Genomic DNA, 26,891 nt, shown 5'->3' on the forward strand with positions numbered 1-26,891 from the left:
AAATGTCTAATATTATCCAGTAACACTAAGAGCGGTCAGTGAAAGAAAAAAGCGATTCCCTAGTTCTCTTTTCTCAAATCCTCTGTTTCTCTCTGCCTGCTATCCAACTAAATAAAAATACTCTCAGATTTTTTTTTTTTGCTAAAACCAAACAAACTCAGACAGACAGACAAACAAACAAACAAAAAACCCTTTAAACTATAAACCTTAAGGTTCACACATTGTGTGAAACAACAATTCTAAAACTTCTTTTAATTTTTATTTTTTATAGTAATTACAGTTTATTCACTTTGTATCCCAGCTGTAGCCCCCTCCCTTCTCTCCTCTCCATCCCACCTCCCTTCCTCATCCCATTCTGTGCCCCTCTCCAAGTCCATGGGTAGGGGAGGTCCTCCATTTTAAAACTTTTTAATCATAATGAATTCTCTGTTTACGTTATGTCCCTTTAGACTAAGAAAACAAGTCTCATTTTAAATTCATATGGATTTTTATATAAATTCAAAGTTTTATTTTTATAACATGCTATATATATAATTCAACCCTGGTTCAAAATAATTTTTATATGATGCTAAACTTTTAAGATTCTAAAGATCCATCCAGATTAACAAGCTAATTTAAAATATATGTCTAAATGCCTATGTCTTTATCAGTTCCTGAATAAATGAATGAATGAATGCTGTTTCTTCTGCCACCATCTATCTACCTGTGATCCGGATTCACCACAATAGATTTGGTATAATAAATTCAAATGTAATTTTAAATGTGTTTTATATGAATTAATTTTAGACACATTCAATTGTTTACAGTAGTAAAGCTTGGTCATTATGTTCTATCTTCACTCTCAAAAAGGTTAAAAATCACTGCCTTAGATATATGCTTAGCCTCGTTTTCTGAGTACGGTAATGCTATTAATCTATAATATAGCTTTAGACTTTTACAAGCTATGTACTTTGTATAAACTAAATCATACAGGAAGCTGTTATGCTTTTTATGGACTATGCGTGTTTTTTTAAGGCTCCAACTTAACAGGGATAAATCCTAAAGTCCTAGTATTTGGTGGTTTAAAAAATGCAAGTTAGTATTCAGTCATCTTGTAGATGATCAAGTCCTTTAAGATGTCCAGAAATATATTTATAGTCCTACAGATGCAGACATGGTCTCACTGCCATCCTAACTAAATGGCTAAGGATGGTCCCTGAACCCCCACACAGGCGTTAGTAAAAATTATTTTTAAAGCCCAAGAGGAGGTGGCCAAGTTTCCCTGACAGGCTCAATTATAGCACAAAACTATGCTCCAGAGCTTGGCTGCTGCCCTGAGGTTGTTGGCATTCCCTACAGAAGGGGAACAAGAGGACTGGAGTGCCCCGTCCCACAGGGGTCTAGCCTAAGTCAACTTCACCAGGGACCTGTTTCAAATGCAGCCAGAAGGGACACTGATCCTGCAGCTGCTTCAACAAGCCATGCCCTGCCTGCTGGCAGACTGGCCTCCGGAAGTCTAAATGCTCCCATGCAGGCTTGCCCTCCGTGCACAGACATGGAGGCCTACTCAGTGCAAGCACCACAGACACTTCCTGCCTTACAGCTCCTTGGCCTGGCAGAGGACGGATGGCTCCTGGATTCAGCAACCTCCACCACCCTCGCTAAGCCCAGAGTAACAAGTCTGTTTTAACCTCACACTTGGGTCCCAAGGTCATATTACTAACTTCTGTCATCGGAGAACTTCAGATGTCTTCTGAGTCCTCTTCATAAGCAGGAGACCAGGCCTTAAGCCTCGCTCCTAGAGCTGCTACTGCCAGGTTAGAGATAATCTACTTTGTTACCAGACTCAAAAAACAGGTCTCAGGTGTAAACTTTCACCATTCCTTTTGCTAAAGGACAATGAAAGCTCACAGCAGTCTCACCTGTGTCTCATGGTAAATAATTGGATACAAGGTCTAAGGATACAGAGGTTAAGTTATGAGGATCTAAGAAAATGTTTGAGAGTCTAAGAAGACGTTTAATGTTTGGTAAATGAAAGTTATAAAGGAAAGCTTCTAAGAAAGTGTTTCAGGGTCTAAGAAGGTGTTTTAAGGTTGGTAAATGCAAGTTATAAAAGTTGGAAGGTCTAAGATGATTTAAGGTATCCTAAATAGATAAAAATGCTTCATATTTCTTCTTCTTTCTATACTACTATTGTATTAACTGTCTGGAGCTCTGACCTTTATCACTGGAGCTCTGATTTATTAATCTAACTCTGATAAAAAAAATTCCACCATATGACTCACTGTCATGGTTCTGAGCTCTAAATTGTAAATCTCCTTTGGTTTGTCTTTTATGTATAGACTTAAAAGTTGTTTCTCATTGGGCTAGACTTACATCCAGTCTTCTGGAGAGAGAGAAGAAGCGTCTCTTCCATGCTGTGTAATCATACTGAAAGTCAAGATCTCAAGTGAGCTTTTTGCCCCTTCCACTTCATGGACAGCTTCTGCCTTTCCAGGGCTCACCTTAAAGAGTGTTTATGCTGTCAACACAAAGGTGCATGTCTACTGCTTGTTTTCTTTATTTCACTGAAGTTTACGTGGTGATGCTAACATGTCTAAAGTTTCTCTCCTTTGTAAAAACTTAAAAGGGATTCTTGTAAGCTACGGGAAATCCACCTAAGTCCACCTCTCCGGTCAAATGGAATCCAGATAAGTACTCTTAAGTTTCCCACCTATTGCCTAACTGAGGGAGGGATTCTGCCCTCCCTTTCCTGGTTTTGGGACTCTCCTCCCGCAACTACCTGATGGCTACGTTCCTGAACTCAACACTGGCTGATTGGTGAGTCATCCCTTCTGGTTGGGGTAAACACCGGCAATTCTGGGTTAAAATGCTGGCAATTCTCTGGTTCACTGGGGAGCGGAGGTATCTCCAACCACCGTCTTCACGACTATGGTTGTTCCTTCTAGCTGACCTGCAGTGAGGACCTTCCCCTTGGGTGAGATCCTCTCCAGCCTGGTTTCATCTGCTGTTGAAACAGCCTGGTAACTGTGCCCTTGGTCTCTGACCAGCACTGATGAGTTGCTGGAACAGACTGAACCAATTTTTGAGTCAAAATCCATTTTTGGGATGCCTGGACAGATTGCTGACTCCACTCTCCTGATGGGAATAGTCCATTCGCCCATCCCTCCAGATTCTCCTCTGGGATGTCTTCTGGAGAAGTTCAGATTCCTGCACCTAGAGTCCACTTTAAGGGCCTCTAAGTTTATGCACTTCTGCAACCAAACTTGGCCTCAATATTCCTTAGATGACATATCCAAATCCAGGCCTTTTTAATTACTGTTAGCGATTGGGTAAATGGAGGTTCCCATGTTCAACACTCTTTTGCTCCAAAACCTTCCCTCATTGCCTGCTCTCCCAAAAAGCTTCCAACGTACACCTAAAAGGAATTGTCTCCTTAACTTACTTAACTGTGTCTTCTGCCCATATATATGTTCCAGTAGCCTGTCAAGTCCAGGTGCTTCCTGCATCCATGACAGCCAAAGCAGCTATCCACAGGTTTTCCAGTCTAACCTCACAGACGCACTTTCCCTCCCAGCTGAAGATGTTCTCAGATCCTGGACAGCAAATACAACAGCCTACTCTTTTTGGACTGGGCCAACATCTCAGCCTTTTGACCACCCTGTCGCCACCCCAGTGTCAGCATGAAGTAGCTAAAGATGATTGATTTCTTCACCCATTATCCACTCATTATCAACAAAAGGCTGGAATGGTGTGCTTCAGGCCCAGGACAAACAGCTCCAGGTTCTCTGGGCATTCTTCAGTCCCTATCTACTGCTGGGCATGGCTGGCAAACCCCATCCTCTACCCTGCAATTTTCAGGGTGGGGGCTTCTCCTCCTCCTCACCATGTATTCCGGACATTTTGGTGCTCTTGCTTTTCTTTTCTTTTTTCTTCTTTCGCTCTCTCTCTCTCCCCGCCCTTTGCATGGCAGCCAAGAGCTGCTTCCAATAAACCTACATTTATATACTTGAACTTGCCTAGCATGTGAAGCAGTCCAATGTCCTCATTCCTACCTTGCCACCCCTCCCTAGCTCCTCAGTTGTTTTTTTTTTTTTTTAATTAAACAAAAAGAGAGGAATATTATGTTGTGCAGGCAATTCAGCTGGCCTGCCCTTAGAGGCCTTCAACATCCTATGTCATCACCTGGGCCAGGTGCTTCAGATACAATCTGTCTGCCACTCCCACCCACTTGCTCTCTCTTTTCTTGCACTCTCTCTGCCTCTGTTTCTCTCCTGGGGACCTCCACCATGTCCCTTTTTCTTTCTCTCTCTCTCTCCCTCTCTGTCCAGGAAATCTCTTTTATATCAGATCTGTTTTATGTGGCATTTTAGAATATATCCTAACATGTGTCTGTTTCAAACTCCAACCAAACACCCAAGGATTTCCCAGAGGCAGCTCCCACTTAGTGAGCAGTATCATGGCCTGATTAGACAGAGACAGAGACCCGGAATGTTTGTTCTCCTCCAGATTTTCAGGTGAGGTAGTCAGAAATTCCCTTTGCACTTTCCATTTCTCAGCTGTACACAGACATCCTCCTCCCACAGACTTGAGGCTTCTCTCACTGATCAAAGGGTTCCTGGAGGCCTGCCTAGTCTGGTTGGTGATAGAAGGGTTGAGAGCTCAGTGGCGTGGCTTCACTCAGTCTCCTGATGATGGGGGAATCCCTCCTGAACATCAGTCTGCTCTGATTCTGTGGATGAGTCACTGCCTATAGTCCTATTCTGCCATTGCCAAATGAAACCTTCCAGCCTTTATTTTCAGAGGAGTGTTTGAAATACTCCTATGGTCCATAAGACTTCAGAGGAGAGCCATAGTAATGTCAGAAGTGGCTTGGCTTTCCTCATGACTAATTGTGTTTCCCCCAATAAATAAAATACACAGATGAACTCAGGTTCTGAGTTATTGGAAAGCCTGTGAGTTTTAAAAGTGTAAAAGAACTGTGTTATAAGTTTATACATTCCTATGTTTCTTTGAGAAATGGTGTTAGTGCAGCTTAAAAACAAACTGAAGAAAGTGGACGGAGTCGTAGAAAGAAACTGAATTGTGCATATAGATAAATATGATGCTGTGATTGGTCCCCATTCTCATTCCCAGATTTGATGGAAGTCCTGCGGTGTTGGTGAGGCTCAGACACTGAGGCACATCCATTTCTCTGGGTTAAAAAGTGAGGGGCTCTGTGAGTTGGGAGAAGCCAACCATACAGATGCGTGCTCATGCTCAGCTCTCAGCTCTGTTCATTAGAGAACATGGTGTCTGCCAGAGTTCACACATGTTAATGGTTAAAGGGAACAACACTTTAATGAAAAATGCTCACCATCATCTACACAACAACCAGAAAGTGACTTCCTGACTCCTCCCATTTTCTCCAAGAAAACACCTATTTTTTGATCTGGAGGTTTCATTTTTTTAATTATCTTAAATAGACGATTTCAAGGTTATATAGGAAGATATGACCACAATGTATTTTCTAAAAATTATTTATATTATTTATTATTATTATTAATTTTAAAAATTATTTATAAACAAGCAAAAATTAAGTCCAAAAGACTTGCTAAATGATAAATGTATAAAAGAAGATACTGGGAGGGGCTTATGGGGGGAGGCAGAATGAATAAAGTGTAATTGATGAAAAAAAAAAAAAAGATACTAAGTAGTCATTAGAATTACCTGTAGAAGTATATTTAACATCATGGAATAGTACCGTAATATAAACATTCTCAGAGAAGAAGCCATGTGTTTCCTTCTTTTGATTATTATTTTTAGTGTTGACATAGTCTATAACCAATATGTAGTATGTTGTTAAAATAAAGTAAAGTAAAGGAGTACTGTTAAAAAGGAGTACTTTTTATTTCTTCCAGACCTAATGTACTGAGCAGAATCACAGAGAACGGACATGTTTCCCTGGACTTTCTCCTCTGGACTCTCTGGTCGTCTTCACTCCGTTCTCGGGACGCCCTGTCTGCTTTGTGTCTTTTCCTGCTGCCACACAAATGTACTGATTTTCTGAGTAGTGTACACCGAGAAAAGCTCAAATAAAGATGACAGTTACAAAACGCTAAGCAAGGAAATAGGTCAGCTGAAAATGTTGGCATTGCTTAGAATCGGAGGTGAAAACGGAAACTCAACTCCCCAAACTCCAAAAGGCTGTCCAAAATATCCAGAAATGGGATCAACCCAGACTTACAGGAGAATTTCTTGAAGTAATGTAAAATCCAACATTCTTCAGAAACTTCTGAAACCGGTTTTCCTCTCCTTACCTCTGGCAGAGGGGACGCATGGCTGCCTGAGGTGCCTGTCAGCATGCAGAAGCCCATGCTGCTCTGCGGGTTCCCTCAGCATCACAGCTACTGCTCTGCATTTCAAAGTCCACACTAGAGTCCCAGCCCTGCTCACCTTACCCTCAACCCACTCCAGCTCAAGGGTCTCTCTCTCCCCAGCTACTCGGTTTCCTTATAACCCACATTCTATATACTATAATCTCTCTCCTTCTCTTTCTGTCTCCCCCTCTTTTTTTTTTTTTTTAACCCTAACTTGCTCCTGCTTCTCTCCTGGGCCAGGGTGCTGGCCATGTTCAGTTTACTCCTTTCTCTTTCTGTTCTGGACTCTTCCAGATGCCCCCTCTCTCTCTCTCTCTCTCTCTCTCTCTCTCTCTCTCTCTCTCTCTCTCACCTACCATAATAACCTTCTCCTTAACCATACCATGAGTTTGTCATGTCACCAGTTTGTACAGAAACAGCCACAGGGATCTGATGTGTTCTGTTCTGCAGCCCGCACTGAACTTCCTGCTTAGTTGTTTTCTTTTGATTGTTTTTTCAGATACACTCCTGCGAGATCTACCTGAGTATCAGCTGGATCTATACCACCTCGTTATAACAACTGAGTTAACTGTGTGCCTTTTCTTCCTAAGTGAGGAAAAAAAAAAAAACCCTATCATATCTCATTTAGATGCGATAGTTCTTACAACATGCCTTCTTTGTACATACTATTAAAATGGAACAAATTTAACATAGATTTGGGCAAAGCATGCTGCAGGAGAAACAATTTAGTTTTTATACTAGTGTACTAAAGACGGGCCAGGTAGGAATTCGTGCTTCAAAAGCTCCCCCATGTTAAGGCATCTAACTCAGTTGATGTTCTCATCTGGGCCTCCATGTTTGTGTTCCTTCTTGTGACATCATTAATTTTAAGGTCCTTTATCTACACGAGAGCATATTGCTTTTTGCTTGTTTGTTTGTTTTTGATAGATCATACCTCTCTGGCGGGCAGGCCCTGACTGGGATATTTCCTTCCTGTACATCCATTCATATATACAACATAGTGGCTGCACAACCGGGAGGCTGGATGGGGCTCTGGGCACAGCTGTGCTTGCTAACTGATCCTGTAGCTGAAGAAGGCTTGAAGAACGTTATGATGTTATGATTTCCACCTCACGTTTTTACAACACTGTGCTTATACTGACTTGCTGACGCACAGAACCACCAATGAGGGCGAACGTGGCTCCTGTTCTCTCAACATCTGCGTACTGTGAAGGCTTCTGGCTCCTCTGAGTACACCTACTGCCTGGAAGAGGCTCCGTGAGAGCAGGTGGGGTCAGAAGGGCCTAGATGATCAAGCCACTGGAACCTAAGAGATTTATTCAGCACAGGCCGTCCCACTCATTACTGGTCCTTGGAGTCCTCATTCCGAAATCGGTCAGAGGCAAGAAGCAAAACAGCCATAGAAGCGGAAACAGAGACTGCGAACTAAGTGGGACTTGATGCTATCTCTAATGATCTCACAGGCTCCTACTGATTTGAGTACCTCATTGCCCCAGGGCTGCCCAGTACCAGCACAATTTACAAAATAAAGCTGGAAGGTGGAACTCCCCTGTGCTCGTTTCTGCACTTGTTCTCGCTGCTGCTTACAAACAGTGTGGTGAGAACCCAGAAGTTTCCATCTAGCTCACTTGTCAGCATTATTTGCAGTCAGGTTAAACGCGGCAGATCCCTAGTCATCTTGCAAAACTGACACCAATTTACCCCACTCTGTCTAGGCCCCATGTTCTACCTTCTCAGAGTTTGGATACTTTAGATGTGAGCAGAATCGTGGAGGAGTCATCTTTTTTTGCAAAGAGCTCATCCCGTTTAACAAGACAGCTTCAACCAAGCTGTCGCATGTGCCTAGATTCCCTCACTGAAGTCTGCGTTAGTTACTCTTGCGGCTTAAGGGAGAAAAGGCTGAGTCCAGCTTACAGTTCACAGTGGGGGAGGCAGGGGTGGGAGGAGCAAGAGCACAACTGCTCAGAGCCGCAGAGGGCAAACAGGAAGTGGGTTTGGCCTATAGACATGTAAGATGTCTCCAGCGACTCCCTTCTTCCAGCAAGGTTCTATCTGCTAAGGTTCCATAGTCTTCCCAAACATCACATCACCTTGGAACCACGTATGCAAGCACATGAACCTGTGGGGACACATTTCACATCCAAACAATAGCAAGACCGAAGGAACTTCCGGGGCACCAGGCACCACCTTCCCTTAATGCATTCTTCTAACGTGGACATCTGGGGTGCTTCCATGCTTGACTACCTTTAATAGTACTGCAACAAAACTGGGCTTGCGATTATCCCTTTGGATAATTGAAGTCTTTTTGAGAAACCCCACAAGTACAACTGTTAGAGAGAAGACGGTGATGCTACCTTCTGAGGAGTTTCCTTGGCATACCAACTTACAGCCGCCATAAGAGTTACATGTTACTTTGCGTTGTGTGTCCGATTGTGGTCATCAGTGGTGACCATTGTTATCTCTGTGGTTTTGGTCATCACTCTGATGATCACTGATGTGGACCATCTTTTCTTATGCTTGTTGATCTGTGTTTCTTCTTTGTGTCTTTTAACAACCAAAGCATAACCAGGGCCACCTACTTAGAACTCTGAGTTGACTCAGGCTTTTGGATACAGAAACAACAGAACGTATTGCATTTACCTCTTAGCTCCACACTGTCTTCATGCAGCATTCTATGTTCACTTGTATTATAGATCTCTGGACCTTTCTTTTGCTCATCCAGAGTCAATGGCTTCCCACGGTACCTAAAGACTTCCCTCCAAGGAACCCTGTCTGACTTTTCTGCTCATTACTTCCCTCTTGTCTTAAACTCTCCAAGATTCCCATTGGTAAGTATTTTTAGTCCACTTTTTACGGACCCTCAACCTTCAAGCTCTGTACTAAGAACCAGGCTAGAAGCAATAGCAGCAACATAAAGTTCCCAAGGACTCTTGGTCACTTAAAGTGAATGACAATGGTGCAGAGAAATTTTTGTTTTGTTTTGTTTTGTTTGTTTTTCGAGACAGGGTTTCTCTGTGTAGCCTTGGCTGTCCTGGACTCACTTTATAGACCAGGCTGGCCTTGAACTCACAGAGATCTGCCGTCCAAGAGTGCTGGGATTACAGGTGTGTGCCAGCATGCTGGCTGGGAAAGGGTTTTCTAAACTGAAAGATCAGCACATGCTAACCATGGAGTAGGGACATGGAGGACAGTGGTTAAGTGATTTTAGTGCAGCTGAGACACAGCTACATGAAAGGATGTTGTAGAGGGTAAGAGGGAAAACTAAAGAGAATAATGAGGCCAAGCTGTGGATGGATTTGGGCATAACTCTAACGGGAGGTGTGTGTTTATGCGTGCCTGTGTGTGTGTTTGTATGTATGTTTGCTTGTGTATGTGTGTGCGCATGCATGTGTGTTTGTGTGTGTGTGTATGTGTGTGATTGTGTGTTAAAAGCTTTCCAATGAACAGCCCTTTAGGAAAATTGCTCAATGCAGTCTTAAGGGTCAGGAAGACTGACATTGACAATCAAGAGATAGAAGTCTTTTAATCTCAGAGAGCAGGCCTGCCATAAAGCAGAATGACGGGATGGGGGAGAGGGTTGATGTGAAAGTGAGGCAAGTGGTGCTCAAGCCTGGGCACCTGCTGAACACATGTTTGCAAATGCATGCATGTGTGCACATGTGTGCCACGAACACACACACACACACACACACACACACACACACACACACATTTGAGCAGGGAAGTCAGGTGAGGTAGAACTGGGGAGCTGGGAGAATGACGATGCCACAACTAACAGATGAGTCAAGTCTGGTATTTTAGGAGGTGAGTCGTGAATACAATTTTTAACGTAAGGGACTATCCAGCAGGCACCAGGAAAGAGGAAGGCTTGGGTATGAAGAAAGAGACAAGAAAACCAGCCTCAATGAGTGTTTGTGTGTGTGTGTGTGTGTGTGTGTGTGTGTGTAAGAAAGATAGAGAGAGACGGGGGTGGGGGGATCAGCCTCAGTGTGTGTATGTGTGTGGGGAAGAGGAGGAAGAGAGAGAAATGGGAAGACATCTGGAGACCCTGGGGGAGCAATCAGAGGTTCTAACCCATTGACCTGCAGTGAACTCTTACAGAGAGGCCCGGAGGCTGAAGAATGGGATCAGCTACCATGGTCTTTGAGGAGACTCTTTCCCCTTTAGAACAGTTTAGATGGAATTTAGGTTTTTAAAATGCAGTTTGCCACCAGGAAAGGGAGATTAGGGAGAACACACTCCTTTTCAGAACATTAACCAGAGAAGTAACACAGTCAGTGCGCAGTTTCAGCGGGGGTGTGGTTAAGTGTTCTTCCTATATGTTCCTCAGAGAGAGCGTTTCCCTATGAGAGGAATGGGATGTCTTCCTCACCTCCGCCCTCTCACAGATGAGGCAGAGAACCAGGAGCGGCAGGAGCCTGCTTACCCAAGGTGCATATCACACCAGCAGGTCCCCACTGGCTCAGGACGTGAGGCATCCTATGGGAATGACCATCGGTGAGGTTTCCCACAGTGGCCGCTGCAGCAAGCATTTATTTTGACCTAACCCAAGCAGCAATGTGCGATTCTAATCCTGACTCTGCCCAATGCCCATCTTCGAGTCCTCTCTTCAGCCTATGCCACGGTGGAACAGCCACTTAATTAATAATAATAAAAAAATCAATTTATTACTAGCACTGTACTGCTGGGCTTTTAAGAAAATAAATTTAATAGTGACACTTCTTCAGTAGAGAGTTCTACTTAAATTTTTTATTAATTCTTCCAGAATTTAATAATTTAATATAATGTAGTTTGGTCACACTCATCCCAGTTCTTCCCCTTAACTTCTCCCATATCTGCTCCTACCTCCCTACACCACCAGCTTCATCTCCTCCGTCCTTTAAAAAGTTAATAGCCTATCAACCCCAATTTGTGCTGTCCACATAAGTGTGGAGAGATCTACTGAAGTGTGGTGCCAGTGGTGGTGCTGGTGGCACACACCTTTCATCCCAGCGCTCAGGAGGCAGAGGCCGGCAGATCTCTGCGAGTTCAAGACCAGCCTGGTCTACAAAGTGAGTTCTAGGACAGCCAAGGCAGAGAAATCCTGTCTCATAAAACAAACAACAACAACAACAACAACAACAACAACAAAAACCCAAAACAGAGAGTACAATTCATATGAAGTGTGATAAACCTCCCAGGAGCCACACCCTTAAAGAAAACTGTCTCCCTGCTCCCCAGCAGACAACAGCATCTTCGGGTAGGGGTGAGAGCTCATGAACTTCCTTCCAGTCGGTGCTAGAATGTTGACTGGTTGACAGCGTGCAGGGAACCATCGCTACAGTGAGTTCATGAGTCCAGCGATCCTGCTATGTCTGGTCTTCCCCTCGGAGGGATATAATGTAGATGTCTCATCTGGGTCTGAGTCTTATTTTCTGCGCTCTGAGAACAACCAGCTTTTCATCTGTGATATAGTAGGCAATTCTCTTAGCAAGCCCTAAGAACCCTCTGTCTTCAATATTGCTTTCCTATCTCCAAGACTGCTGAAACCAAGGGGAACTGAACACTGCCCCTTCACTCGCCTCAGTTCCTTGCCCTTAGCTGACTTGAAAGACTTGGCATTTTGGAGCTTACGGTAGGTCCACTAGCTGAATCCCCCACCAGTCTGCCTTTCCATCACTTGCCATTTTTCTTTTCTCTTTTCCCCTTTTCCTCCGTGGATGTTTAAAACAGCCTCAAAAACACTAGGCAAACCACTGCTATATCCTCTTCCTCTTTTTTTTTTTTTTTTTTTACTTTTTGAGTCAGGGTTTCCCTTTGTTTCCCAGGACGGACTTTAACTTACTCTGTACATGGCCTAGGGAAGCCTTTTGTGGTTGTCCCATCTTAACATGCTAAAGAGTGGAGGTTACAGGCCTGTCTTGGATTTTGATAATAATGATCCCCTTTATTAGTTTTCAGCATTTAGGGCCAGTTTGGTCAGATCCACCTACTCTTCACTTGGGTCTAGTGTGGGTGACTACTTGGCATTAGAAGTCCGAAAACCCTTAGACTGCGATAATGCCACCATTGTCTACGTGTGCTTCCCATGAAGAATTGTCGAGATTATGTGTGTCTAAGACCACATCACCTCCAACCACCTTTCTCTCTGCGTTTAGCCACCTTGCTTTCTTATCCCATATATGCCCTGAATCACTATCCTTTGGGGGAGGCACATTTGAGACTTGTCTGCCTTCTTCCCTGCTTGGTTAGCTTTCAACTGACTTTGTTTTGAAATACTTTGTAACAGTGATTAGCTTTCGGAGGGTTTGCTACATCCCCCTTTGCTTCTTTATATCTATTTGAGATTTCCACCCCACTTCAGACTGCTTAGTTCCCAAATAGAAGACAGAGAGACCTGTTAGATGATAATAAGGCTTAAAGCACTATAGCTGGGCAGATATCGACTCTCTAAGCTGTTTTGCTGTTGCCCAGCCTTGTTCCGCAATATTGCTTGTCGTAATTGTCCTTACTCGTGATGCTTCTGCTCTGTCAGGCCCGCCCTCATGTCTACGTGCTCATGGTTCATACTGTCTCATGGCAACTTTCTTCCTCTTTGGCTTCTTCTTTCCTCTCTCTTCCCCTCTCAGACGACAAGCCCAGGAACCTATGCTCCACCTACTCTTTTTTTTTTTTTTTTTGCTTAGCTATAGGCTGCCAGCAACTTTATTTAGCCAGAGAATACTGTCGAGCAAAGTTTATATAACATCCTTGGTGTATGTGAGAATATACTTGTCTGGGCTGTCACCAGATCTTGGGGGCCAGTAATTAACAACTGAATGCGTAGCCCCAGACCAACCCCAACAGTATTTGTCTGTATAAGATGCATACTGGGTGGTGGCCTGAACTGGCCTGGTTCAGTATCACTCCATATAAGCTTTGAATTCCTCTGTATACATTATTTTGTTTGGTATTAGTAACTGAACCCAGGCCTTGTTCAGAGTAGGCACACGTTTCCATCTGCGCTATCTCCCAGCCTGGAAGGCCTTTTAATTAGAGCCCCTCCTTCATCGTCTTCATCCCCTTTACCATTTAGCCTATGTGATCTGTTAATATGTGTTCCTGACTCTGGATTAGCTGTTTCCTCTGCTTTTATACAGCCTGACATCTTGTCCTCCCAGGTGGAACTGCATTTGTCACCGAAGGTCCAAGGAAGCTATCCCATCTCAGGCAGGACATTCTGGAACCGTCTAAGCATATGTCACAGGCTGGCCCACCTGGAGTTCTCACCAGTCTCTGCCAAGAACACAGTAGCTTCATTCCCCTCTCCCCTCCTTCTCCCATCCCAGGCTGCTACTGGTGACTGCATGATCTCTTAGTCATCTCTGTATCTCCAGTAATGAGCAAGATGCCTGGAGCATGAGAGGTACTTAACAGAGCTATGGAGCCCCTCTCCTCAAACAGGGCTTGAATCCAGGGCAGACATCTAGATGCTCTATAGCCCCAGCCCTCTCTCTCATTCTCTATATGACTCAAGTGGATTGGCACAGCCCTCCTCATTCTCACTGATTATACTGATTAGATCATATAGGGAGAATAGGCTTCCTTTTGTCATAACAGAAATGCATCCTCTGGTCACTGGATTAAGTGTCATGAAATTATCACTAATTTCATGACCCTTTACATGACGACTTCCTGATTTATGTCCTAGCTTTGATTCCCCCTGACCAATAATAAGTGATCCATGAGAGACAGACACTTCACAATGGTGATACATTTAAAACTTATTTTTTTTTTGGTAGACATCTTCAAGGAATGATTGTGACAGGGTATATGTGTGTAGATATTTGTAGCAGTGTAAATTGCTAGTTGGCCAATTAAATAATACACATTAACGGATGATATCATCTTCCATGTTAAATATAAATCATTCCTGGATGATAATTAGCAAGATCATTAAGGACTGGGGAAGCATGCTTCATAAAAAAATGTCACAGAACCAGCTTAAAAGAATTTGCTGGTGGGACACTTAGCCATGTCAGCAGCAGTGTAAATGGGCAAAATCAAACTGGAGACACAGGTCAGCGTGGGTCATGCCTACATGAGCAACTGTGGGGCGTGAGTGTGAGTTTAGTTGCTGCTAACAAGTCAAACTGATATGTTAAAGTCCCTGTCCAATTCAAGTGAGGCCACAGCCACAGGCCTCTAGGACTTGCCAGCGGGAACATGGACTGGTCCAGGCAAGCATTTGCTGCTTGACCTGTAGCTACAAGGCAGCCATCTACATCTTGTTTATTTCTGTGGAACATAATTTTTCTTTCCTTAAGCCCTTTTCACCAAATGTTAAACTGGTACAAAGTCACCACTGGAGAAGTCTCATTTACAAACAGTGGAATACTGTTGGGAAAAGTAGGTTTTTTTTTTTTTTTCATATTTCCCATCAAACATGGTCATCACAGAGTATGGAGGAAGGATCTAGATAGTCCTGACTGCCACAAAGCAGGCTGGGAAATAGCCATGATGCCAGGTGGCATCCAGAGTTCTTAGGGTCAGAGGGTCTACTAACAGTGCCTCTTTCTACCTCATACAGAAAGGGCTGCGTTTGTGCATTTGGCTTAGGAAGAACAAAATAGATATCTAAGAGGTCCATGTGTCTGTGGGGCGGAACTCAGCTGGCGCCGACCCTGTTGATCCCTTCCTGTGAGGGGCATCCTGGACTGGTCTCATATGTAACACATCTCAGCTTCTCATGAACCCTTAACTGTAGCCTGCTTACTTACAAGGCCTCAGTTACAAATGTTCTCCAGAATTCTAGTGGCAATTAGACAAGCTACTATGAAAGAATGCATTGTACACCAGTTAAAAACATATGCGAAATAAGGATCATTAGAGAAAGATAATATTCATGCAGATTTTACAAACCGTGTCTTTAGGGTGGCCCAATAAGTAGAAATATGGGGACCCATGCTTGTCACTTTTCATGCACATGGAGAGACTGGAAGGTACCATTCCTAAAGGAAGGGGAGGAACAGCCTAGGACCAATCATTAGAATTAACAGAACCAGTGACAAAGACATTATTACTGTTAGAGTCAAGATTGCTTAGTATGTTTAGAGCAGTTGAATAAAAATTATCTAGGCAGTAAGAATAAAAACTTTAAGTAAAGCTAACCCTGTCAGGCATGCAGCAAAGTGAAATTAGTGAAAGACCAACACATATGTCTATTTCAAAAGTAGATTTTTTTTTTCTTTTCTCAAACTATCGAGGGCATCCTGAGGTGCTTCTAAGGAGGCACACATATGGATAAAATTTGAACCGGCAATGCCAGAGTTCTTATGATTTTTTTCCCCCATAATAATGGATGTCTTAGTGATATCAGCTGTCATTTGAGAATCAGTCATAGTAATCATTTCTAAATTGAAGAAAATTCTAAGATACAGATGTGGAGTGTCCATGTTTACATCTTTAGTTCTTCTAATTTTTCTCATAAATCCTTTCAGTTCTCACCTATACGGTTCTGCTTATTCATATTCAAAGTTCACAGCTCACTTGCTGAGTATAATTGCTTTTCTAGAAAAATAAATAAAGCAGGAAAAAAAAAAGATGCAGCAGCAACTTGGCTATCCCACTCTGCTGCTCACTTGGCAAGGCTGTGCTTCCCAGCCAGCCTTCAACATCAGCTGGATCAGCCCACAACCTCTTGGTATTGCCAAGTGCAGCTGATGGGCTGCAGTTCTTTATCTACCTGATCACGGGCGCTAGAAATCCTGGAATATTCAGGTCAATCATCTCCAAGGTGTAAGCGGCCAGGAGAGGCCCTACAGTGCCTGCCAGTGTGCCCCCTGCTGACCTGGTGTGAGAGACGGCATGGCTCGCTATCAGGCTAATATTATCCAAAGAACTCAGTGCATGGAGCTCAGACATGTTGTGGCTGGCCTCATCTTTGTCAGGGACCTCTGACGACATTCCCTGTGCTCAGCTCGGCTCCCTACATGCGATCTGGCTTCCCTGTATAGAATGAACCAGGACTGCACACTGGTTTGGGGTTGTGTGACAGGGGGTGTTTTATGTAGCCCATTGTCTGCATGAAAGGAGGAAGAGCGCAGCGGGAAACCTACCTAACCCAGCGGGTGAAGTACAGACAAGACCCTCCCTGCGGTCAGGGAGTCCGTGCTCGACAATGAATGCCGTGAGTGGAAATTAAATTTCAGGATTTACTAATTGAGTTTACCGTTCAGCCCTGCCAAGAAGCAAGTAATTTCATGTGGAAACGATGAAGCTGCGTCAGCGTCACACAGAGGAGGTGCTCCCTGGGTTTCATACACGGCCTTTAGTCGGCTTGAAAACATATGTGCTGGCTAGAAAACTGCGGGCCCCGAAGGTGAAACAAAGCGGCCAGGAACGTGGCAGAAGCGCACTGCTGTGGAGGCGGGGGCGGGCCCCGCAGTGGGATGCAAAGCAGAGCCTTGCATGCTGTGCTGGGAGTATCAGTGCACATGTCGTAACAGGCTGTGCCCAGCTCTAAATCCTACTGCCCCGATGAGCCCAGCGTCACCATGATTACAGTGCGTCCCGCAAAGGGCTGGAGATCGTTCTAGAAAGATGAAAGCGGCCAAGCAAGGCCCGAGCCGCAAAACAGTTAACAGCTGCCCAGGGTTGAGGGCTCGCCTGTGTCCTGTTCATTTCTTCTTGGTCCAAGCGGCGCGATGAAGAATATGTGATTCTCAAGGTTTAGAAATTTTCCTACAAGCAGACTTAAGCCCAGAGTAAGGCATTATATGATTCTGATCTTTGATCCTGATTGAAGAGATTCAGTTCAAAAGCAACTTTAGAAAGTCTTTATCAGGACAGGACGCCAAGGCAATGCTCTCAGTGAGCTACGGTTTGGGAGGAGTTATGGTGGCAATGAGCAGACACTGCGGTAGATGCCATCATGCATTTGTTCCACCCATGGAATGAGGTGAACTCCAACCCCAAAAATGGGCTCTGGGTGGCAGGAATGTGTAGTTCAGGATTTGTAACAAATGAGCGGCTGCTATGGAACCTCTTGACAGTGGGGAAGGCTGTGCCTGGGTCAGGAAGTGAATGGGAAGTATTTGTACCTTCTCGCAAATTGTCTATGTGCTTAAATGAGCCAAAAAAAAAAAAAAAAAAAAGGTAAGGTTAAGGGTACAGCTCAGGTGGTCGAGTTGCCTAACATGCATGAAGCCCTGGGTTTGGTCCCCCAAACTGCACAAACTGGCAGGTGGTACACGCTTATAAACTCGGCATTTGGGAGGTGGCAGCACAAAGATCAGAAGTTCAAGGTCATCCTTGCCTGTGTAGTGAGTTCTAGGTCAGCCTGGGGTATATGAGACCTTGAATTGAAAACAAAAGAATTCAAAGACCAAGTCAAAGGGCTCGAGAGAGCTACCATCTGGCTTTGCAAGTATGAAGAACTGAGTTTGGATCCTGGCTCCCAGCAAAAAGCTGGGCATGGCTCTGTGGTGCCTGTAACCCCAGCACTTTGTGGGGTGGAGACATGAATATTGCTGGGGCTTGCTGGCAGCCAGCCTAGATCAAAGTGGATGAGATACCTGTCTCAAGAGAGTAAGCTAGGTCAGGACATTGGATGCCCTCTTCTAGCTCAGACCTGTACATACACTCACCTCTCTCTCCCTTCCTCCCCTCTCTCTCTCTCTCTCTCTCTCTCTCTCTCTCTCTCTCTCTCACACACACACACATACACATGGGGTGGGGATGGGGAGGTTGAGACTCACAGTATTCAGGTTTAAAAATGGCCTCTGGGCTTGGGAACACTAGTACTGGTGCCTTTGAAGAGATTCTTTGAGATCTGGTGCTTTCTGGTTACACGGTGGCTAGACCGACCATGAATGAGTTTTAAGGAGGTGGCTTTGCTTTGTTGGCTTTGCCTTGAGAACCTGGACAGCAGGACTTTGTTGGCAAATTCGTTTATAAAGATCAATACCTGTTCTGCAAGGTCTCTACTTCTGAACAAGAAAAAACCGGAGGGTGGTCAAAACAGCGTTGCTCAACCAACTTGTTGACCCATGTACCTTAGGGGCTGGAAGTTCATCTGGACTCAATGCTCTAAGGCTGTTAGCCGCAGCACCAGACTCTTCAAAAGCGGGATGGAAACCACACTCAAATGGACAAGAAGGCAGGAGACAGAAAACAAAAGAACAGCAAGAAGAAAACTTAGCCTCTTTTCTTGTCTAAGTTTCAACAGGCAAATCTTTGAATGGGAAGTAACCTACGTGGACCAGAGTGTGGTCTGCGCAGGCTCCTTGGCAGTGGAACTGGAAGAGAGAAATGCAGCGGTCTCCAGGGCATGAGGGCCTCTGAATATGCTGAGATGCACTTGGAAACACAGACTGTGGGGGCTAGTGAGACGATGGCTCACTGGGTAAAGGGACTTTTTTGCCAAGCCTGACAAGTGTGCCTGGTTCCCACAAGCCACAGTTGTCCTCTGATCTCTACATTTGCCTTGAGACACAGGCCCGTGCACACACATAAACAGGTGTAATAAATACTGGGGGAAAGACAAAAAAAAACAACAACAAAACAAACAAACAAACAAAAAAAACCAGGACCAACAGACACAGGCATTTGAGGGTTTCAGATGCTGAATCAATACCCTAAAGAGAGAGAAAAAGACACAGAGAGAAAGAGACAGAGAGACAGACAGAGATAGGGAGAGACAGAGATGGAGGAAGGAAGAGAAGGAGGGAGGGAAGGAGGGAGTTAGGAAGGGAAGGAGGGAGGGAGGGTTGCAGAGCTGGGGAATGAACTAAGATGTCATACATGCCAGGCAATGTTCTCCCGAGGCATTCTAACCTTAGTATTTCCCCCCTAATGTTTCACTTTGAGACAGGGTCTCCCCAGGTTGCTCAAGCTGGCCTTCTGCTTGCCTTTTAGCCTTACCGTGCCTTGAACTTGTAATTCTCCTGTCTCAGCCTCCTGATTGGCTGTGATTATAGGCCAGTACCACCAGGCCGCCATTACTCTTAAGGAACAGTTACTTTGAGGTCTTTTTAGACCGGTTTCTTTGACTTGAGTGTGGCTTCCTCGTCCTGCCTCCAATTTATTTGCCACGTAAGGAATAGTAGTCTGGAAGTTTCCCTGAGGTCCAGTCCACATCTCACCGTATTTAGGAGTGTTTCCACTGAGCCAGTTGCCTTTGTTCTTGGCCTTCTGCGGTCAGGCTCAGCTTTATGCAGAGGCAAGGACCTCAAGCATGCTCTTCAGGATGGGGTGTGGGAACAGGAGGCATCTTTAGCTTTTCCAATATACCCATGGGGATTCTTCTCAAAGGGGTTTGGGAATATACCCCTTGGCTCATTGGCTTTGCAGAGTGGATGGATTTGGGGCTTTGGGGGGGGGTGGACTTTTTTTTTTAACTGTGTATGTATGTATCTAGCGGGGGGGGGGGTGCGCTTGCAGGTGGTGCTGGTGTGTGTCTGTACATCCCACGGATTGCCTCAAGGCTGCCGTGTGTGATGGCCATTCAGCTGCTTTACTGCTTCCTCTTACTCAGCACAAAGTGCTCATGAGTGATTTGTGGAGGCGCCCATGGAAAAGGCATCACGCTCAGCCTCGGATGCCAGAAGATGAGATTAGATTTCAGAATTTATTACTGACACAAGGTACCCTTTGCCCCACTGAAAAGGCAGGTGAGTTGTGCAAAGGCAATGGAGCCAGTCACGGCTCCCACGAGTGCCATCTTGGGGCAGGAGGGGAGGCGATGGTTCTCCTTTTGTCTTTCATCATGGGGCAGAGAAGCACATTGAACCCCAGCACCTGGGGACAGGTCTGTGGGTTCCCGCCTTGGCTGACAGCCACAGTGCGGTGAGTAGTGAGTGCTCTGCCTCACCAGCTTGGAATTCGTAATTCAGATCAGGCCTGGGAGGAGGCTCACCCAGACTCGGCAAGGCCTTCCTTCAGAGAAAGTACAAGTTATTAGCGGGACTATTACAAAGGAAATGCTTAACAGACCAAAGAGGCCAAGTGCTCCTCAAGAATTCCTAATGCTCTGGAAGTGCTTATTAGATTCTATGAATAATTAATAAGCCTTTTTAAACTTTTTTTTTTTCTTTCTTTCTGAGAGCAGATTCTCCTGGGCCTATTCTCCAGCTGCCACTCCATTAGAAACAGCCTTTCCATGTGTCCTCACTCTTCGACTGTCAGCTCTCCGAGGGCAGCCCTGTCTCCCACCTTCAGTGCCTACAAAGTGCCGTGCACAGGGTAGGTGCTCAGCAAATCTTGATTTAGTCAAGGAGCTATGAGGGAAATGTCAGTCAATGACATTATCCAGGATCTGTCTCACATGCAGTATTTGCTGAAGATGTATTTCCCGGAGTTTATCTTGGGTTACGGAGTGAAAGGATTTACTGGGCAAAAAACTCTAAATACACATATGAACGTATGCTTATAATCTTTGTCAGAATATTATCACTGAAGAGAGTAAGCAAATGATCATCCAACTAAAGACCAACTAAAGACCTGCCCAGCAGGATCTTCTGGTTTGACTATTGGTTAGAGGGAGACTTTTTTTTCTTTCTTAATTTTTCGAGACAGGGTTTCTCTGTGTAACCTTGGCTGTCCTGGACTCGCTTTGTAGACCAGGCTGGCCTGGAACTCACAGATATCTGTCTGCCTCTGCCTCCCAGAGTGCCGGGATTAAAGGCGTGTGCCACTGTGCTCGGCTTTAGAGGGAGACTTAACAACTACTTGGTCCATTCATTTCTTCAGGGGCAGCTACGGACTCAAGCAGATTCTCTTCTCTCTTTCTCTCTTTTGAATAGTTTCACTACACTTATTAAACACATCAATTTCATTTATCAAGTGCCTCTAATAGAGTCAAAACCTTTTAAATATACAATGGACTTTGAAAGTGTGGCTAGAAGTGTAATTCAGATAATTGGCTGTGTTTTCCCCTTCATGTGGCCTTCTGGTGCTGCTGCTGCAGGGCTACCCACAAAGGAGGATTCTCCTTCATCCTTTTGCTCCTTCACTGTCTCCTCCTGATCACTGCCTCCTCCCACCAGCCTCTGGGCACACCTCAGGGTCCTGTACATAAAGAGCTGCCCTCTCGTTCCCTGGGAGAGTGAGCAGGGCATAGCGCCGGCCAGGACTGTAAATCGTTGGCTTCATTTTTAACAACAAATATACACAAGGGAAATGCTCCACTTTGGTGTGAAATACTCTTCCCCCCGCTCCCCCCCCCACATGTACACTTACACGTACCCAGGCTCTGGCTGGGTGGTTTGGCTTACAACTCGGGTGTGAGTTCACTGTGCACACCAGGCTTTGAATGTTGATGAAGGACACCTGTACTTCCTGGCAGGGAGCTAATTTGTATAATTTATTCATGGGCAGTTTTACAGCCAGGATGCCTAATCCCCTTCCTAACCTCTTTAGGTTTCATTTGAACAGCGGCTACCCTGTGCTGCCGAGTACCCGCCGTGGGTGCCGGGGCGCTGCTCTTAGAGGGTGGAGGGAAGGGTCTTTATTCCTGCCAGTGGCTGAGAGGCACGTCAAGGGATGAGGCATTCACACTTTCCACTCAGTTTATAATCAACAAATTCTCATCCTGAGGACTCCGCTTGAAGTGCCTTGAGTCTCCTGAGTTGAGTTTCTCTTTTCGAGGACTTGACGGTTAAAAGCAACTTCTCCTTCAAAGCCCTTATCATTTTCCGGCTCCCTCCGCAGCCGCCCTTGGTGACTGATGCCTCTGATATGGTTAGTGTGTCACCTGGCCATCAGTCTTCCGGCAATTATGGCTGGCTTCTTTGCAGGGTGCTTATTTCCTTCCCCAGCTCACTTAGAGTCACGCCGATTTCGGTTAATCAATGATCTGAAGGATCGCTCTTGATGTTTTTTTATTTTTATTTTTATTTTCTTTATTTATTCCCCTCCCCCCCTTTCAATTGTACCTGCATTTATCTCTCTGTCACAGATCACCCTAGGAGCACAGAGCTCCAGTTCCCCATGTCTCTGGACTGAGATCAGCTCTTCTTTGACAGACCCCCAGGTCCAGATAAGAGGTCCATTTTCAAAGCTGTTCTGTAAGCAGCTGAAGGAGCATGGGGCTGACTGAAAGCCCAGCCCGCACACTTCTCTAGTGGGTTCTTTCCTAGGCCGGCTTAAGCCCCTAGGGGCCTCGAGAGGTTAAGTATGCCTCCTTTGGACCCTGATAACTCCTTTCAACGGTCTCTTAAGGAGTGTGCCAAGTTTAGGATCTTGAAAGGCAAACAAAAGAAGCACACAGGCTTAAATTAATACTTGCCAAGAAAAACTTCATTTTCCTGTGATTGGGCCCTTGCTGGATAGACAGGATGGCGTTCCTCATTCCATCTCTTGATAAACTCGAGTATTTTCCTGTGTTGTTACTTGTTGCTGCTACCTTGTTCTCAGGAACATTTTATTAAAATGAATTCTGGTTTATCTTGAACAGCAGCAACAAATCAATTTCCTTATGCAGTCTATTCCATACTGGTGCTGGAGGGACTGTTCCTTGGCTGTGGACACTGTGTAAATTGGGGTCATGTACACAGCCACGAAGGCCGGGTCCGCTCCTGATGCTGAGCAGCGTAGACACGGGGACCACACTGCTTGGAAACACTGGCTCATGAGGGCGGCTGTGTGCTGGGAACGTGGCTGCAGATCATCTGCTACTCGAATAATCCGAGCTTTGTCCTGAATTGTCCTCATTTCCCTTAAATGGCTGATACAAATGATGTGATCGTACTCCACATCTGCTCTCCTTCCAGGGGTCTGGAACTTGGGGATGGGCTAGGCAGGGGGTGTCTGCATGACTGGGCCCAGTGAGAATGATGTGCACTGAGCTGCTAATAGATTGCCTGCTATATTTCACTGCTATATTTTTGTTGTCTGGGGCAAAGTACAAACTGGGTAGGAGACCAAGTGTGAGCATAGGAGGACGTCTGTATGTTGATGCCTCCGGAAACTGCCTGAACCTCTGTCCCACCTGGTGCTGTTATGTATCTGTGTAGCTCGAGTCCATGTCCCAGGAGCTCTCCTAGCAAATCTCTGGATGAAGAAATCACCCAGGGAACCTTTGAGCCCTGCCATTAGTTGTTATGAAATTCCCAGAAAAACCGTTTGATGGCATTTATCATCCAAGACATAGAGCTGATCCTCCGTCTTCTTCACTCCTCATGTGTCATTGTTCATTGTTTGGCTTCCACATTTCTGAAGGGCTTGGCTCTGCTCAGTTTATGTGTTCTTCTACTCCCCTAACGGGCCCACCTCACTCCATTCTTCTCTTTTGTTTCATCATCTCTAAACTAATTTTACAAAGTCCACATCTTACAAAGACAGAGAGTGAGTGCCAAGACCATTGGCATGTGGAACTGGATGTTTACTTTAAAAAAATGCATTCAAAGCAAAAGATGTAATACTACAATAGCTGTATGTAATATCAACATAGAGACCCTTAGAAGTGTGCCCAGATATTTAAAAGAGGCCCTGGGTTGGTTAACTTGAGACTAACCGAAGCAGCTATTTTCGGATGGTGTTAAGAATGAAATAATGTTGACAGGGTGTTGGGTATTTGTCTTGTTCCAAGGCTGTGTTTATGTTTCCCTCAAGTACAATTAAGGTATAAAGCATGAGAACAAAGCAGGGTTCTTTTAACTTCTCACTGTAGCTAAGCAGCTGGTATGGTGGATGCTGAAAGTATGAACAAAACAGTGATTCTGAAAAGAGCAAGAAGCTGAGGACAGCGAAGCAAGGCCGGAATAACTTTGTAAAGATTGACTTGTTAAGAGTGTTAAAAATGGTAGTAACTTTGAAATTCCTCTCTAGGTGATAGTCAAGTCTTGCCATGGAGTGAAACACACCTTTAAAATGAGGCGTATTTTTAGAAGGGATAGAATTTCACAGGGCGCTTCGGCATTGTTGCATCAGCTGGTGCTCTAGGATACACAAAGTTATTCTATTCTAGGAGTTCAGATTCTTCACAAAGGGATTAAGGTCGGCTTATTACCGATATCAATACTTAAAAACAGTTTATTGTATCCAAGTGTGGTGGGTGGGAACACGGAGCTCCTGGGTGTTTTCTTTCTAACTCCCATGAGGGCCTGCTAGCTCTTTATGCAGGGGTGTCTCTGAGGGCCTTTGAATTTTGAGATTTCAGCGGAGTTCAGGGTACTGATCTGCCCTAGCAACAAGGAGGTAGTAGTCATTGTTTGTATAGTATGTACTAAAAGCTGTATCCGAGAGGGAAAGAGACATGTAAGAAATGCATCTTGTAAATGTTTATTTCCTCAGATGAGGGGAGGAGATGAGAGCTAGTCCCAAGCTTTTCTTGTGCTTTCTGAACTCTTGCTGGCTCAACTCAGCCGTTCTGGCCCAAACTTCTCTCCAAGCTGACTGATTTTGGGGATTCTCTTGGATTTTGACTGAATTGCTCTGCCTGGCCTCAAACTAGTTCTGGCAATACGTTTTAATTTTCTGGCTCCTTCTCATTCTCTGGTTCATTTTGTGTTCTTTGCAACCTGTCTTTGCAAAACTGTCCTGGCAATCACCTCTTGGTAAAAACAAAAACAAACAAACCAAAACCAAAAACAAAAACTCTCCTCTCTTCATGTACTGCTCTTAAGTAGTCTGTCTTTCCTGCCTGTTCTCTTGGGAGTTGTGTGTATCTTCTCTCTGACTCATTCTGTCAAACCTTTCTCTGATTCATCACCTTGTCTGCCCTTAAGGTAGACATTACCTTCTGTAAACTAAGTTTACCTTCATTGTTTGGGATTAAAGGTGTGTGCTAAGGGAGTGTCTGTATTCCAGCCAGATCATACCTTAATCCAAGAGTGTGTCTGCACTCCGGCTGATTACATAGATTTACAAGGTCTTTGGTTGTGATGCCTTACAAGAGCAGCCATGTTGCAGGATTAAAATTCCTCTACTCCTCTGGGTAAGAAATGGGGTGGCGGTGAAGGTGAATCACTTTATATAGCTGACAGACGGGAAGTTGCCACTGAGGCCTGCAGTTAGCTCCTGTTGGTACTCAGAATAGCGTTCTGTGTGGTTCTTCACTGCTGTCTGTCTCGGATGCTCCCTGGAAAATGTTTCTAGTGTGTTTCTTAAGGTGCTATGGATAGAGCCCAGGGCTGGTGTGTGTCACACTGAATCACATCCCTGGCTCTGAAAATACATTTAAAGACTAGCTTGGGTTTTAAGGCTTTCATGCAAGCCTCATCTGTATTGGCTACATTGTTTATACTGTCCATGATGCAGGCCACTGGGAAATAACAACTCTAAAGACTCATGAAGGCAGACTATGACTTAAATGCGCTCTAAGGCCTTTCTCAACCCAAGCTCTCCCTCTGCCTGTAGCTCAGCATGTGGCTCTCAGCTACTGCACCAGTGCCACAAACCCTTCAGTGCTTCTGCCAAGACGATAAGAAACTAAGTCTCTGAAACTTTAAGCGCATCTCCAAGAAAGAAAATGCTTTGTTTTATAGGAAAAAAAAAAAAAAAAAAGAAAAAGAAAAAAACCTTCCTTAAAAGCATACAAAACACAGCATAGGAATGGATTTTTCTTTGAATAATCTCTAAATGCCAGGGAAATGCAGCCATGGGATGAGCTGCAGTTAGCATTTTAAAATTCCACACCCTGAAGATTGGCTCAGGCTCATCCCGTGGCCCAATTTAGTAATCCTATAGGACTGTCTAAAGCCCGTGTGGCTTTAGAGAGAAACTGGCAAATTACTGCAGACTCAAATGAACAGAACACTATCAGTCGGATTATAAAGGTTCCCACATATCAGTGGTGTTGGCTCTCCCTGCACACTCAGAGATGCCCTGGAAACTCACACGTTTGCTACTTCAAACATTTCCCAGTTTTGAGAGCTAAAGAGAGGGTTCGCACACATCCTGGGCTTAAGTCGACATGTGTGCTCAGCCATCTACCAATAGCAAATACCTGTTCTGGTAGCAATAGAGCACGGGTGCAGTTTTACATATGCACATAAAAGCCTGCATATTTGCAACACACAGAAAAGGCAGAACACAGGTAAAGAAAAATGCGAAACGCACCGTACTCTGGGACTTGCCCCGTGCCTCGCTTCAGCAGCAGCCTCACTCTTCTTCCTCCAGATTTGATGAGTTCTATTGCTCTGGCGTGTGTCATGTCCCTTGTGCTTTCCCCATTGATTTCAATGATTTGGTCTCCTACCTGCCAATTAAAGAAAAATGAAGTCAGGCGAAGAAGATGGTTTGCATTTCCAACTATTCAAATATCATCCTGTTTCCAAAGAGCACCTGAGCTGTTTGCCTGCCTTTTAGAGGAGGATTGTTCCTGGCTACGCAGCCCTGATTCTGAGTAACTTGAACGCGTGGTTCATAACTATCTGGGGTGGCAGAGGCCTAAGCTAAAATACTGGGCATTAAAAAAAAATTGGAAAACAGATCCGATATTACAATTCAAAACATCTTGGCAGCTTTGTTTGAATCAAGAAGTAAATATTCTAAGGCTTTTTCATTGATCACATTGTCAGCTTTTGGCTTCGTGCTACGTCTGTTTAGCACATTGGAAAGAAAGATTAAGTTTTTGTGCTTCTCTGGGAATTT

At 44.7% G+C, this 26,891-nt stretch overlaps 1 protein-coding gene across 10 annotated transcripts in view; it reads right to left on the minus strand.

The window, feature by feature from the left end:
• The window catches only part of Magi2 (membrane associated guanylate kinase, WW and PDZ domain containing 2), a 1,408,809-nt gene that overhangs the window by 29,167 nt on the left and 1,352,751 nt on the right, over positions 1 to 26,891 (minus strand). For 7 of the 10 annotated variants that reach the window (XM_060374145.1, XM_060374142.1, XM_060374143.1 and 4 more), the window contains one exon: positions 26,358 to 26,496. In XM_060374145.1, the coding sequence (XP_060230128.1) occupies positions 26,358 to 26,496 (139 nt within the window). Of the gene's footprint in view, positions 1 to 15,218; positions 15,308 to 26,357; positions 26,497 to 26,891 lie in introns of all 10 variants that reach the window. The other 3 variants (XM_060374146.1, XM_060374148.1, XM_060374147.1) reach the window with 1 other exon arrangement.

The sequence above is a fragment of the Meriones unguiculatus genome, chromosome 21 (genome assembly GCF_030254825.1).
Source record: "Meriones unguiculatus strain TT.TT164.6M chromosome 21, Bangor_MerUng_6.1, whole genome shotgun sequence".
Lineage (NCBI taxonomy): Eukaryota > Metazoa > Chordata > Mammalia > Rodentia > Muridae > Meriones > Meriones unguiculatus.